At 48.1% G+C, this 14,871-nt stretch overlaps 1 protein-coding gene across 1 annotated transcript in view; it reads left to right on the top strand.

Annotated features, from left to right (window-relative positions):
- Positions 1-14,316: 14,316 nt before the first annotated feature.
- LOC100093001 (sodium bicarbonate transporter-like protein 11) overlaps positions 14,317-14,871 on the top strand; it is a 48,394-nt gene continuing 47,839 nt past the window's right edge. Inside the window, 1 exon segment of the mRNA XM_029054653.1 lies at positions 14,317-14,402. Coding sequence (XP_028910486.1) covers positions 14,317-14,402 — 86 coding nt within the window.

The raw sequence follows: 14,871 nt of genomic DNA, 5'->3' as shown, positions 1-14,871 counted from the left end.
GCTCCCCCCCCCCCCCCCACTCCACCTGGCTGCATATAACCCTCTTTTGTGTCGTGTTACTCTCCCTCGAGGGGCAGAAAGCATCAGGGGGAGTAGAAAGTGGTCGAAATGGTTGCAGAGGATAAGGGTAATAAACTGTCTCCCGAAGGAGGTTCATTAGCTAGAGCATGCCAAGATTCACCAACGTGGTCTTAGCAGTTTTAATTACGGATTCAGGTTTGGTGGTCACCCATTTGGAGTTCCTATTTAAAGGGTAGAAGTTAAGCAGCAGAAGTCAGAGGAAAACAAAAGCATTCCGCTGTGCCCTACATGTAGCAATATGCTGTCCGTGTCTTTATAAAATATAGTCAAATGCTACAAAGTTTGGTCTCTCGTCTTTTTAAAAGGTCCAACTGCACCTTGTGACTTTACAGATTACATAGAATGAGATTTTGAACTTTTCAAACGTTCCGTGCTTCAGGTCAAAATGTGTTTTAGGGGACCATAGGAATCTCGCTCATTCTAGCTCATTTCAAAATACAAATTCATACTGGTCGAATTATTGTAATTATTTTGGAATATAGAAATATAAGTAAACATCTTTAGCGGTGTTTAGAGCAGGCGGGTGAAACTTCTGCGGATGAGCTGCTCATGTGGTTATGTGGACTTTGGGTTTACGAAGCAGCCAATTGAGTTATTTGTAAAATTAGCAGCGACCCAATATATCATTATTAAAAAAAGGAAATGAAAGCGGTGAATCGATGTCTTGCGGAGAGCGAGAGGGGTTCCCATAGGGATGGGAACAGTGGTCCAAGACTAAGGTGTCAAAAAAAGACAGGACAGGGAGAGCAAGAGACCCACAGATACACTCACATTCATTCATATATATACTCTTATGCTCACCTACACCCCCCACCCCCCGCTGCACGCATACGTGCACCAACACACATGCTCTCTTCCCCTCTCTTCCCCTCAGTGGAAGAAGATGACCAGAGCGGAGGGCCCTACTCCTGCTCTTCCTCGCCTCCAGAAAGCAGCCTCTGATTAAAATGGCAGTAAGAACCTCAGGTTAGAGTCCAAGACTGTCAACAGAAGCAGGAAAGGGGTGGGTTCAGTTATGTCTGCTTCCTGTTTGACTACTGCCGGCCAGGAGTCTGTGTAGACCCCACAGAATTTCTACCGATAGGTCTCATGCAGCCCCAGGGCTGAGTGTTTGACATGACTGGTTTAGGGCAGTTTAAGCAAGTGGGATCGACTCAGCTTCATTGTCTTCAGGTAAAAGTGGTGAATTATCCATACTCGTAGGTCCAAATCTCTCCACCTACTCCATTTCACCACGAGGCTTGAAACCTAGGTCAGAGACTTCTTCCCTAATCTCTGCAGCCACCAAAAAGAACCAGTGATTGGATGCTGTGAAAATGATAGACTAGGGGCTGGCTGCTGCCATCTCTCCACTTTAGAGTTTAGAAGCTGGGGGTCTTAATAATAAAAATAATGATACGGCGTTTGTTAAGCGCTTACTCTCTGCCAAGAACTGTTCTAAGCACGGGGATAGGTACAAGGTGATCATGTTGTCCTGTGTGGGGCTCACACTCCTTATCCCCATTTTACAGATGAGGTAACTGAGGCACAGAGAAATTAAGCGGCTTGCCCAAGGTCACACCACAGACAAGTAGCGGGGCCAGGATTAGAACCCACGTCCTCTGACTCCCAAGCCCATGCTCTTGCCATGCTGCTTCTGCCTTAAGATTTTTGGGCTTTACCAACCCCTAATCCTCCCTTCTAAGCACCCCATCCCTGCCCTTCTTTCCCCCAGGGTCCCATTCCTTGTGTTGCACCCTGTCGGTTCAATCCCACCCAACACCCACCCTGCCGCTCTCCCTGCCCTGTCCACCAACCCCAGCCAAATGTGGCCTGTGAAACCCCGACTCCATCTGAGGCCAACTCCCCTTCATCCTCAACTTGAGAAGTAGCGTGGCTCAGTGGAAAGAGCCCAGGCTTGGGAGTAAGAGGTAAGCCCGTCAAACGGCAGGGACTGTCTCTATCTGTTGCCGACTTGTTCATTCCAAGCACTTAGTACAGTGCTCTGCACATAGTAAGCGCTCAATAAATACTATTGAATGAATGAGTAAGAGGTCATCGGTTCTAATCCCGGCTCCGCCTCTTGCTTGTCAGCTGTGTGACTCTGGGCACCTCGCTTCACTTCTCTGTGCCTCAGTTCCCTCATCTGTAAAATGGGGATTAAGACTGTGAGCCCCATGTGGGACAACCTGATTACCTTGTACCCCCCCCAGCGCTTAGAACCATGCTTGGCACATAGTAAGCGCTTTACAAATGCCATCATCATTATTATTATTATTAACTTGCTCCTGCCTCACCGACTGCTCCACCTCACCATCACTGAAAGCTGGCTTCCCCAATCAAGCAATCGATCAATGGTGCAGAGCACTGTACTAAGCACTTGGGGAAACTATAATGCAGTCGAATTGGTAGACATGATCCCTGCCCTCAAGGAGCGTACAGTCCAGAGGAGGATACAGACATTAAAATAAATTACAGTTAGGGGTGAAGGCAGGGTAAGAATACATACATAAGTGCTGTGAGGAGGAGGATGGGGTGAATAGCAAGGGGTTCAGATCTGAGTGCATAAGGGATAGAGAGGGGAGGGCAGGTACAGGAAATGAGGGCTTGGGGAAGGCCTCTTGGAGATGCGATTTTAGGAGAGTTTTGAATAATAATAATAATGATGGTATTTGTTAAACACTTACTATGCCCCTAGCACTGTTCTAAGCACTGGGGGGGAATATAAGGTAATCAGATTGTCCCACCCGGGTCTCACAGTCTTAACCCCCATTTTACAGATGAGGTAACTGAGGCATAGAGAAGTGAAGCGACTCGCCCGAAGTCACACAACTGAGGAGTGGCGGAACCGGGATTGGAACCCACGGACTCTGACTCCCAAACCTGAGCTCTTTCCACTGAGCCACGCTGCTTCTCTAAGGTAGGGAGAGTGGCGGTCTGCTGGATATGAAGGGGTAGGGGGGTCCAGGGGAGAGGGAGGATGTGAGGAGATGGGCAGCAGTGAGAGATGAGAGAGAGATGAGAGAGGGAGATGAGATCGAGTTATAGAAAATAGTCTGGTATTAGAGGAGTGAAGGGGGTGTATTGGGTTATAGGTGATCGGTGAGGGGGAAAGCTGATTGAGTGCCTCAGAGCTGATGGTAAGGCATTTCTGTTTGATGCAGAGGTGATCGGGCAACTATCGGAGGTTTTGGAGGAGTGTGGAGATACAGATTTAACATTTTTTTTTTTTTAGAAAAAGGATCCAGGCAGCTGAGCGAAGTATGGACTGAAGAGGAGAGACAGGAACCCGTCATTGGGCAGGGATTGTCTCTATCTGTTGCCGAATTGAACATTTCAAGGGCTTAGTGCAGTGCTCTGCACATAGTAAGTGCTCAGTAAATACTATTGAATGAATGAAGGAGGCAGGGAGGTCAGCGAGGAGGCTGATGCAGTAGTTGAGTTGCTAGATGGTAAGTGCTTGGTAGTTTGGATGGAAAGGAGAGGGGGGATTCTAGGTAGGACCAACAGGGTTCGGTGACAGGTTGAATGAGAGAGATTGCGTTGGGGATAAGGCCAAGGTTAAGGGCTCATGAGACAGGGAGGATGGTGGTGCTGACTGGTGATAGGAAAGTCATGGGGAGGATGGGGTTTGGGTGGATGCTGTCTCCTCCCCCCTGCTCTCTCCCAAGGGGGGCTTCATCTTCTCCCACTCCGTAAGACTCCCTGAGAAAAGGGGGATGAGTTGGCCCTCTTCTTCCCCCCACCCCAATGCTGCTGCTTTCACACCATCCCACCCCCTCCATCCCTTGTTTTCTTTTCCTCTGAAGCCCATATCATCTGCCTCTACCATCCACCTCAACTGCTAGTGGCCGTCACCTACCCCCTCTCAGGTCCCACCTCCAATTTTCTGAACCATTTGGATACCTCTCTCACCTTCCTTCTCTCCTTTTCCCCAAATATCCCTCGCTAGCCCTGACCCATCTCCCATTTTGAAATCTCCCATTTCCTCCTGCCTCTGGGATATCCTTAGTTGGATGTCCCACTGACCCCTCCAGCTCAACATGTCCCAACTGGACTCCTCTTCTTCCCTCCCAAGCCCCTCTTCATCTTCTGACTTTCTCATCACTGTGGACACCACCACCATCCTCCCTACCTTGCAAGCCCCCAGCCTTGGCATTCTCCTTGATCCCTCCTTCTCCTTTAACCTGCATATTCAGTCAGTCACCAAATTCAGTCACCAAATCCTGTCAGTTCTCTCTTTCCAACAATTCCAGAATCCACCCCTTCCTCATTCTAAATTACCACTACCCTTATCCAAGCACTCATCGTCTCCAGACTCGATTAGCGCGTCGGTCTCCTCGCTGACCTCCCTGTCTCTTGTCTCTCCCCTCTCCGATCCAAGCTTCACTCTGCTGCCCAGATCATTTTTCTTAGAAAAAGTTCAACCTACATCTCCTCTCGTTCCTCAGAAACCTCCGATGGTTGTCCCTCCATCCCTCTCCGCAACTAGAGGAAACTCCTGATCATCGACTTTACAGTGCTCAATCAGTTCTCTCTCCGTTGCTTATCCTAACGCCTCTCCCACTGCAACCCAGCCTGAACACTTAGTTTCTTGAATGCCAACCTACTCGCTGTGCCTCGCTCTAGCCTCTCTCACCGTCGACACCTCGTGCACACCCTCCCTTCTGCCTGGAACTCCCTCTGCCTTCACATCCGGCGGACCGCTGCTCTCCCGTCTTTAGAGTCCTTCTAAGATCACAACTCCTCCAGGAAGGCCTCCCTGACTGATCTCTCTCATCTCCCCATTCTAGTTCCTCCCTTACTGTACCACCTAAGGCACTTGAGTCCTCCCTCCATAGCACTTATGTACATATCTGTAAATTCCGTTGCTTCCACCTACCTGCAATTTATTTCATTATCCATCTCCCCAGCTAGACTGTTCGATCCTCGAGGGCCGAGATCGGGTTTGCTGACTCTACTGTATTCTCCCAAGCACTTAGTACGGAGCTCTGCACAGTGTAAGTGCTCAATCAATATAAATGAATTGAATAACACGAGCTCGGTCCTTGTCTTTAGAGTTTATAATTCAAAACAGACATCCCAGGCACCCATTGGACCATCAGCAAACCAAGAGGACACATAATAGCAAGGACTCGTGCATTTGCCCACCTGAAATCCTTCTCCCTTCATCTTTGCTAAAGCATGACCCTCCCTAAGAAATCTCCTCCTCCAGAAAACGGTTCTTGATCGATTCCCCCACCTCCCCAGTCTCTTTATCCCAGCAACCCCCTCAGCCCTCAAGCATTGATGTGTTCATTTGGTCTTTGGTCTTTTATTTTCATTTTGTTCCTAACGAGGGGGTAGTCATCATTTTTTCTCTCCTTGAGGTCAGGGACTGTAACATTTACTACCTTGGTTCCCCAAGCACCTGGTGTCCAGCACACAGTGTGTGTTTAATCAATTCTCTTGATACTGAGTCCAGTCATGGAGAATGGGCTAGCGTGATCACTCCAGAAGGAAAATGCATCCAAAGGGCTAGCGAGTAGGTGAAACAAAGGGCAGCAAGGGCTAGTGAGAGATTCTAGATAGTTCAAGGTGGCCCGTTGAGGGCCTTATAGCAGAGGATAAAAAAATGAGGAACTGGGATACCACGAAGAGCTCTTCTTCTAGGGCATGTTCATAGCAGCCGGCCTGATTATTAAGCAAATAAAGGGACTGTTAGGTTTTAAAATAATTCAGTAGGAATTTGGGGCTTTATCCTCTTTAGGCTTTCATGTTTTTCTGCACAAGGAGATTTTATCAAATACAAAGGGGAATTGCATTCCAAAGAGGTAAATGAGGACGCAGAGGTCCGATTCGGACAGTCTTGAGAAAATACGCGGTTCTGTATTTGGTATTATGAAAACCGTCTAATAAAAACAGTTCCTTCAAAGTTACATTCAATTTCTTAAAAAGCGTTCTTCTTGCATTCTTTTCTGGTCCCTCGCTGCCCCTCAATCGTGTCGTATCCATGCTCCCGTCTCTCTCTGAATATCTCTTAATTCCCGGTTTTCTCAGACAGTCAAGCGATCAGTGGTATTTATTAAGGGCTTACTTAGAGCAGAGCCCTGTACTAAGCACCTGAAAGAGCACAGCGAAGTAAACACGGTCCCTGTCCTCAGGGAGTTTACACTCCAGAGGTTTCTCCTCCCGTAATACAGCAGCTATCCCTCTTCAAATAGCTCCTTAGAGCAGTCGGTGATTATTCCCAGGAGTTCCTATCTGTCGCTCATCATCCGCCCTTTCTTGTCCTTCCTTCAGCACCATCATCACCCTCCTTGCCTTTCCAGTCTTTTGTCCTTCCTGCCGCTCAGGGAATCAGCATGGCAAAGTGGATAGAGAACGGGCCTGGGAGTTAGAAGGTCATGGGTTCTAATCCCAGCTCTGCCACTCGCCTGCTGTGTGACCTTAGGCAAGTTGCTCCACTTCTGTGTCTGTTACCTCATCCGTAAAATGGGGAATAAGACCGTGAGCCCCAGGTGGGAAGGGGACTGTGTCCAACCCGATTTGCTTGTATCCACTCCAACGCTTAGTACAGTGCCTGGCTTAATGGATACCGTTATTATTATTATTATTATTATTATTGTAGATCACCTGCTCTTCCTCCTCCAGCCACATTCCCAAATCAATTGGTAGTATTAATTAAGCACTCATTCGTTCAATCAGTTCCATTTATTGAGCGCTTACTCTGCCAAGCACTGTACTAAGCACCTAGGAGTGCCTAGGAGAGTACAACAGAGTTAAGAGACATGGTTCCTACCCTCGAGGAGCCTCCAGTCGAGTGGCAGCGACAGACATTTACAGATAGGGGAATGTGTTTAGCTAATGTCAATTCAAAGGCACCCCCCACCCCCACCCCCAGACACACTTGCACCACCCTCATCATTTTAATATTCTGTTTTTTCACAGCTTTATCTCTAATCAACCATCGTAACACACTCCAACCCCTCTTTTACCCGTCTCTTGCTCTCTTACATCTCCCAGTGTGTTTCCAGCACAGGTCACATCTTCTCCAAGAGGCCTTCCTCGATTAAGCCCTCTTTTCCCAGGTGCTCTCTCTCCCTTCTGCATCATGTGCACGCTTAGATCCGTGACCTTAGGATGGTTGATATTTGTCCCACCCCAACCACACAGCACTTAGGTACATATCTTTAAATTATATATCGTAAATTACTTACTCATTTTAATGTCTGTCCTCCCCTCTAGACTGTAAACTCATCATGGGCAGGGAAAGTGCTAATTCTGTTGTACTCTACCAAAAGCTTAGCACAATGCTGTGCACATGGTAAGTGCTCGATAAATACAATCGATCGATCGACGAAGATGTTCCATTCCTCCTCTCTCCTTTCCCGCTGGTCTCTGGATTTACTTCCTGTCCTTCCACCTGCGCCCATGTACTATCCAGGGCAGTGGGGAGAAGGGATATCTCAGGACCTCTTATTGCCCCTCTCCACCTCTGCACCACTTCTTCTCTCAGCACAAGGCCCGGAGAAGAGAAGCTGATTCGATCTTCCAAAATTCTTCCATTAGCAACCAGTTGCACAAACATAATTACATGAAAAACACATTATTTCTTCCATTCTTCGGCCTTCCATTCCAATTGGCCACTGCTTTCTTCCCTATCTGGCCTTGAAAAACTTCCCCATTCTGGCTGTCCCATAAAAAGTTGATTCCTAATGCAGTTCCCAGTTCTTAGTTTTCAAGTTATCATACATTTTTTCTTTGTACATTAAACCCCCCCAACTCTGCAGCGTGGCTCAGTGAAAAGAGCACGGGCTTTGGAGTCAGAGGTCATGAGTTTGAATCCCGGCTCTGCCACTTATCAGCTGTGTGACTGTGGGCAAGTCACTTAACTTCTCTGTGCCTCAGTTACCTCATCTGTAAAATGGGGATTAAGACTGTGAGCCCCACGTGGGACATCCTGATTCCCCTGTGTCTACCCCAGCGCTTAGAACAGTGCTCGGCACATAGTAAGCGCTTAACAAATACCAACATTATTAACTCTGGGTTTGTTGGCATTTGTTAAGTGCTTACTATGTGCAAAGCACTGTTCTAAGCACTGGGGAGGATACAAGGTGATGATACATTTAGACAAGAGGCACTCCTGGGCCTATGACCTTACCCAGTTCTTTACTGCACAGGACCTTATTAATGTTTCCACCTTCATATTTGTTTGAACTCTTAACCTCTCATATGTACTGAACCATCTGACATCTTTTTACCTCCTACTCAGGTTCAAGTCATCCATGGAAAGTTTTGCTTGTTTCTTCTTCAGTGTAACTTTCCTACTGCACTCAAGAGTAATAGAAATAGCAGGGGCATAGTATTTATTAAGCACATAGTATTTATTAAGCACTTACTGGGTGCAGAGCTCTGTACAGAGTGCTGGGAGAGAACAAGCAAATGAAAATTTGTCACGGTCCCTGTCCCTCAAGGGGCTCACAATTTAATCAATCAGTTGTATTTATTGAGCACATACTGTGTGCAGAGCACTGTACTAAGCACTTGGAAGAGTACAGTGTAACAATAAACAGACACATTCCCTGCCCACAAAGAGCTTACAGTCTAGAGGGGGAGACAGACATTAAATGTCAATAAATAAGGTACAGATAGGTACATACGTGCTGTGGGGCTGGGAGGAGGGGAAGAAGAAAGGGAGCATGTTGGGGTGGCGCAGAAGGGAGTGGGAGGAGAGGAAAGGGGGTGGTTAGTCAGGGAAGGCCTCTTGGAGGAGATGTACCTTCAATAAGGCTTTGAAGGAGAGGAGAGTACTTGTCCATCGGATTTGAGGAGGGAGGGCATTCCAGGCCAGAGGCAGGATATGGGCGAGAGGTCGGCAGTGAGATAGAAGAGATCGAGGTACCATGAGAAGGTTAGCGTTAGAGGAGCAAAGTGTGTGAGCGAGGTGAGGTAATAATCATAATAATACTAATTATGGTCTTTGTTAAGTGCTTACTATGTGACAAGCACTGTACTAAGCACTGGGGCGGATGCAAGCCAATGGGGTTGGACACAGTCCAAGTCCCAAATGGGGCTCACTGACTCAATCCCCATTTTATAGATGAGGTAACTGAGGCACAGAGAAATGAAGCGACTTGCCCGAGGGCACACACAGAAGACAAGTGGTGGAGCCAGGATTAGAACTCATGACCTCCTCACTCCCAGGCCCCTGCTCGATCCACTAGGCCATGCTGCTTCTCCGTAGGTGAGTGAGTGCTTTGAAACCAATGATGAGGAGTTTTTGTTTGATGCAGAGTTGGATGGGCAACCTCTGGAGTTTCTTGAGGAGTAGAGAAACATGTCCTGAACATTTTTGTAGAAAAACGATCCAGGCAGCAGAGTGAAGTATGGACTGGAGTGGGGAGAGACAAGAAGCAGGGAGTTCATCAAAGAGGCTGATGCAGTAATCAAGTCGGGATAGGATAAATGATTGGATTAACACTGAAGCAGTTTGGATGGAGAGGAAAGGGTGGATTTTAGTGATGTTGTGAAGGTGGGACCGACAGGAGTTAGTGATGGACTGAATATGTGAGTTGAATGAGAGAAGAGGAGTCAAGGATAGACTGTAAGCCCGTCAAAGGGCAGGGACTGTCTCTGTCTGTTACCGATTTGTACATTCCAATTGCTTAGTACAGTGCTCTGCACATAGTAAGCACTCAGTAAATACTATTGAATGAATGAATGAAAGGATAACGCTAAGGTTACGGGTTTGTGAGACAGGAAGGATGGTGGTGTCATCTACAGTGATGGGAAAGTCAGGGGGATGGTATGAGGCTGGAGGAGGTGATCTGTGGGGTCAAGGGAGGGTTTTTTTAGGATAAGGGAGACATGATTTTGTTTGAAAGCAGTGGGAAAAAAGCCATTGGAGAGGGAACAGTTGAAGATGGTGGTTAGGAAGGGAAGAAGGGAGGGGGCAAGTGTTTCAATAAGAGGTGAGAAGGGATGGGGTTAGGTGTGCAGATGGATTTTGAGAGAAGGCAGAAGTTCTCCTCTTGAGATACTGCTGGAAAAGATGGAAGAGTTGGGGGGATTTTAGGGAGATCAAGTTTGATAGTTTCAGTTTTCTCAATGAAGTAGGTGGCCAGGTCATTAGGGGAAAGAGATGGGGGAGGCAGGGCAGGTAGGGGCCTTGAGAAGGGAGTTAAACGTCTGGAACAACTGGCAAGGGCGATGGGCATGGGAGTCAATAAGGATGGAGAAATAATTTTGCCATACGGAAGACCGGGCAGAATTAAACCGCGCAAGGACGAACTTGAGGTGTGCGAGGTCAGTCTGATATCTCAATTTCTGCAAGCAGCACCGGGCAGCTTGTGCACAGGAACGAAGGAAGCGGGCTGTGGAGTTTATCCAGGGCTGTGGGTTAGTGGTAAGGGATCAACGAAGGGAGCGAGCGAGTCAGGTTCGGTAAGGGGGTGGTGTTGAGGGCATCAGTTTGGTCGTCAAGGGAAAGTAGTTTGATATGGGGCACGACGATTAGAGAAAATTGGATGAGGTCATATTACAGATATGTAGCTACGTAAGTGCTGTGGGGCTGAGGGTGGGGTAAATAGCAAGTGTTTACAGGGTGCAGATCTAAGTACGTAGATAATGCAGAAGGGAGATGAAATAGGGGAAATAAGGGCTTAGTCTGGGAAGGCGTAGCGGAGATGTAATTTTAATAAGGCTCTGAAAGTGGGGAGAGTGGTGGTCTGTCATATATGAAAGGGAAGGGAGTTCTGGGCTAGAGGAAGAAAGTGGGAAAGGGGTTGGTGGTGAGATAGATGAGATCAAGGTACAGTGAATAAGTTGGGGATGGTGCTAGAGGAATGGTGTGAGGGCTGAGATGAGGTAGGAAATCAGAAAGGTAAGGTAGGACTAGTGCTCTGAAACCAAAGGTAAGGAGTTTCTGTTTGATGCAGAGGTGGACGGGCAACCACGGGAGGCAACCAGAGAAGCAGCGTGGCTCAGTGGAAAGAGCCTGGGCTTGGGAGTAAGAGGTCATGGATTCGAATCCTGGCTCTGCCACTTAGCTGTGTGACTATGGGCAAGTCACTTAACTTCTCTGTGCTTCAGTTATCCCTTCTGTAAAATGGGGATTAAGACCGAGCCTCACGTGGGACAAGCTGATTACACTGTATCTACCCCAGCGCTTAGAACAGTGCTCTCCACATAGTAAACGCTTAACAAATACCAACATTATTATTACTATTACTATTATTGGGCAGTGTGGAGATGTAGAGTTTTTTGAAAAATGATCCTGGCAGTGGAGTGAAGAATGGACTGGGTTGAGGAGAGACAGGAGGCAGGGAGGTCAGTGAAGAGTCATGGCAGGTTATGAAAAGCAATTGGATCAAAATGCTAGCAATTTGGATGGAGAGGAAAGGGTGGATTTCATCAGTGTTGGAAGGGAGAACTGACAGGATTTGGTGACAGATGCAATATGTGGGTCGAAGGAGAGAGACGCGTCAAGGATGATGTCATGGTTTTGGGATTGTGAGACAGGGCGGATAGTGGTGCTGTCTGCGGTGATGGGAAAGTCAGGGAGTCATGGCCCTGGAAGTCGATGGACCAGGGTTCTAATCCCACCTCTGCCACTTGTCTGCTGTGTGACCTTGGACAAGTCACAACCTTCCTGTGCCTCAGTTGCTTTATCTGTAAAATGGGGATTAAGAGTACAAGCCCCATCTGGGGCATGGACTGTGTCGACCTGAGAAGCTTATATCTATCTCAGTGCTTAGTACAGTGCCTGGCACATAGTAAGTGCTTAACAAATACCATTAAAAAAAAAGACCCAAGGTGGACGAAGCCACGGGAGCTGTGGAAGCTATAGAGAAGCAGCTTGGCTTAGTGGAAAAAGCCCGGGCCTGGGAGTCAGGGGAGGTGGGTTCTAATCCAGGTTCTGCCACTTGTCTGCTGTATGACCTTGGGCAAGTCATTTCACTTCTCTGTGCCTCGGTTACCTCATCTGTAAAATGAGCATTAAGACTGTGAGCCCCACAACCTGATTACCTTATATAATAATAATAATAGTAATGTTGGTATTTGTTAAGTGCTTACTATGTGCAGAGCACTGTTCATTCATTCATTCATTCAATAGTATTTATTGAGCGCTTACTATGTGCAGAGCACTGTACTAAGCGCTTGGAATGAACAAGTCGGCAACAGATACAGTCCCTGCCGTTTGACGGGCTTACGGTCTAATCGGGGGAGACGGACAGACGAGAACAATGGCAATAAACAACGTCAAGGGGAAGAACATCTCGCAAAAACAATGGCAACTAAATAGAATCAAGGCAATGTACAATTCATTAACAAAATTAATAGGGTAATGGAAATATATACAGTTGAGCGGACGAGTACAGTGCTGTGGGGATGGGAAGGGAGAGGTGGAGGAGCAGAGGGAAAGGGGGAAAAGAGGGTTTAGCTGCGGAGAGGTAAAGGGGGGGATGGTAGAGGGAGTAGAGGGAGAAGAGGAGCTCAGTCTGGGAAGGCCTCTTGGAGGAGGTGAGTTTTAAGTAGGGTTTTGAAGAGGGGAAGAGAATCAGTTTGGCAGAAGTGAGGAGGGAGATCGTTCCAGGACTGCGGGAGGATGTGGCCCGGGGGTCGACGGTGGGATAGGCGAGACCGAGGGACGGTGAGGAGGTGGGCGGTGGAGGAGCGGAGCGTGCGGGGTGGGCGGTAGAAAGAGAGAAGGGAGGAGAGGTAGGAAGGGGCAAGGTGATGGAGAGCCTTGAAGCCTAGAGTGAGGAGTTTTTGTTTGGAGCGGAGGTTGATAGGCAACCACTGGAGTTGTTTAAGAAGGGGAATGACATGCCCAGATCGTTTCTGCAGGAAGATGAGCCGGGCAGCGGAGTGAAGAATAGACCGGAGCGGGGCGAGAGAGGAGGAAGGGAGGTCAGAGAGAAGGCTGACACAGTAGTCTAGCCGGGATATAACGAGAGCCCGTAACAGTAAGGTAGCCGTTTGGGTGGAGAGGAAAGGGCGGATCTTGGCGATATTGTAGAGGTGAAACCGGCAGGTTTCGGTAACGGATAGGATGTGTGGGGTGAACGAGAGAGACGCGTCAAGGATGACACCGAGATCGCGGGCCCGAGAGACGGGAAGGATGGTCGTGCCATCCACGGTGATAGAGAAGTCTGGGAGAGGACCGGGTTTGGGAGGGAAGATGAGGAGCTCAGTCTTGCTCATGTTGAGTTTTAGGTGGCGGGCCGACATCCAGGTGGAGACGTCCCGGAGGCAGGAGGAGATGCGAGCCTGAAGGGAGGAGGAGAGGACAGGGGCGGAGATGTAGATCTGCGTGTCATCTGCGTAGAGATGGTAGTCAAAGCCGTGAGAGCGAATGAGTTCACCGAGGGAGTGAGTGTAAATGGAGAACAGAAGAGGGCCAAGAACTGACCCTTGAGGAACTCCAACAGTTAAAGGATGGGAGGGGGAGGAGGCGCCAGCGAAGGAGACCGAGAATGACCGGCCAGAGAGGTAAGAGGAGAACCAGGAGAGGACGGAGAATGGGAGTTAAGGAATTCTAAGCGTCGATTGTAGACGACTCGTTCTAGGATTTTGGAAAGGAAGGGTAGTAGGGAGATAGGGCGATAACTGGAGGGGGAAGTGGGGTCAAGAGCGGGTTTTTTTAGGATGGGGGAGACGTGGGCGTTTGAAGGCAGCGGGGAAGGAGCCATTGGAGATTGAGTGGTTAAAAATAGAAGTTAAGGAAGGGAGGAGGGCAGGGGCGATGGTTTTAATAAGGTGAGAGGGAATGGGATCCGAGGCGCAGGTGGAGGGGGTGGCACTTGCGAGGGGGTGGCACTGTTCTAAGCGCTGGGGTAGATACAGGGTAATCAGGTTGTCCCACGTGAGGCTCACAGTCTTAATCCTCATTTTACAGATGAGGGAACTGAGGCACAGTGAAGTGAAGTGACTTGCCCACAGTCACACAGCTGACAAGTTGCAGAGCTGGGATTCGAACCCATGACCTCTGACTCCAAAGCTCATGCTCTTTCCACTGAGCCACACTCCTCTTATATTTACCCCTGTGCTTAAAGCAGTGCTTGGCACATAGTAAGCACTTAACAAATACCATAATTATCATTATTATTATTCCTGAAGGACAGAATGAGATTAGTAAAGCAGTTTTTAGTCCCAATGTTTTTATATGTCAGTCACATACAGATGATACCTGGAACCATTTAAATTCCATTTTTTTGGGCTCTTTTTCATGTCTCATGGGGACATGGGATAGACATCATCAGAAGAGAGATCATGTATCTGGATCAGAAGAACGAGGGTTTGGAGGAAATAAACTTGGATGTGTTTGATGCTGAAGGTGGCCAAGAGAGGTCTAGTGGGTATGGAGTTTTAAAGGATACCTCCCTCAACTGCACAAATGGGGAAAAGCTCTGCACTGCAAAAAAATTCCAGAGAAATGGAAAGAGAGAGTTCTCACGGTGGTGACAGAGAAGTTGCCCAATAGACAAAGTAGGAATACCCAGGGATGAGTTGGAAAAAAAGGAAAGGATATTGTGGTATGGAGAGCAGCGTGGCTCAGTGGAAAGAGCCCTGGCTTGGGAGTCAGAGGTCATGGGTTCTAATCCCGGCTCTGCCGCTTGTCAGCTGTGGGACCTTGGGCAAGTCACTTCACTTCTCTGTGCCTCAGTTCCCTCATCTGTAAAATGGGGATGAAGACTGGGAGCCCTACGTGGGACAACTTGATTACCTTGTATCTCCCCCAGCTCTTAGAACAGTGCTTGGCACATAGTAAGCGTTTAACAAATACGTTGTTTCAGTCTAAATAGACTGTGAGCCCATTATTGGGCA

The sequence above is a fragment of the Ornithorhynchus anatinus genome, chromosome X5, assembly GCF_004115215.2.
Source record: "Ornithorhynchus anatinus isolate Pmale09 chromosome X5, mOrnAna1.pri.v4, whole genome shotgun sequence".
Lineage (NCBI taxonomy): Eukaryota > Metazoa > Chordata > Mammalia > Monotremata > Ornithorhynchidae > Ornithorhynchus > Ornithorhynchus anatinus.
The sequence above is the reverse complement of the archived record's forward strand: the minus strand, read 5'-3'. Positions and strand labels throughout refer to the sequence as shown.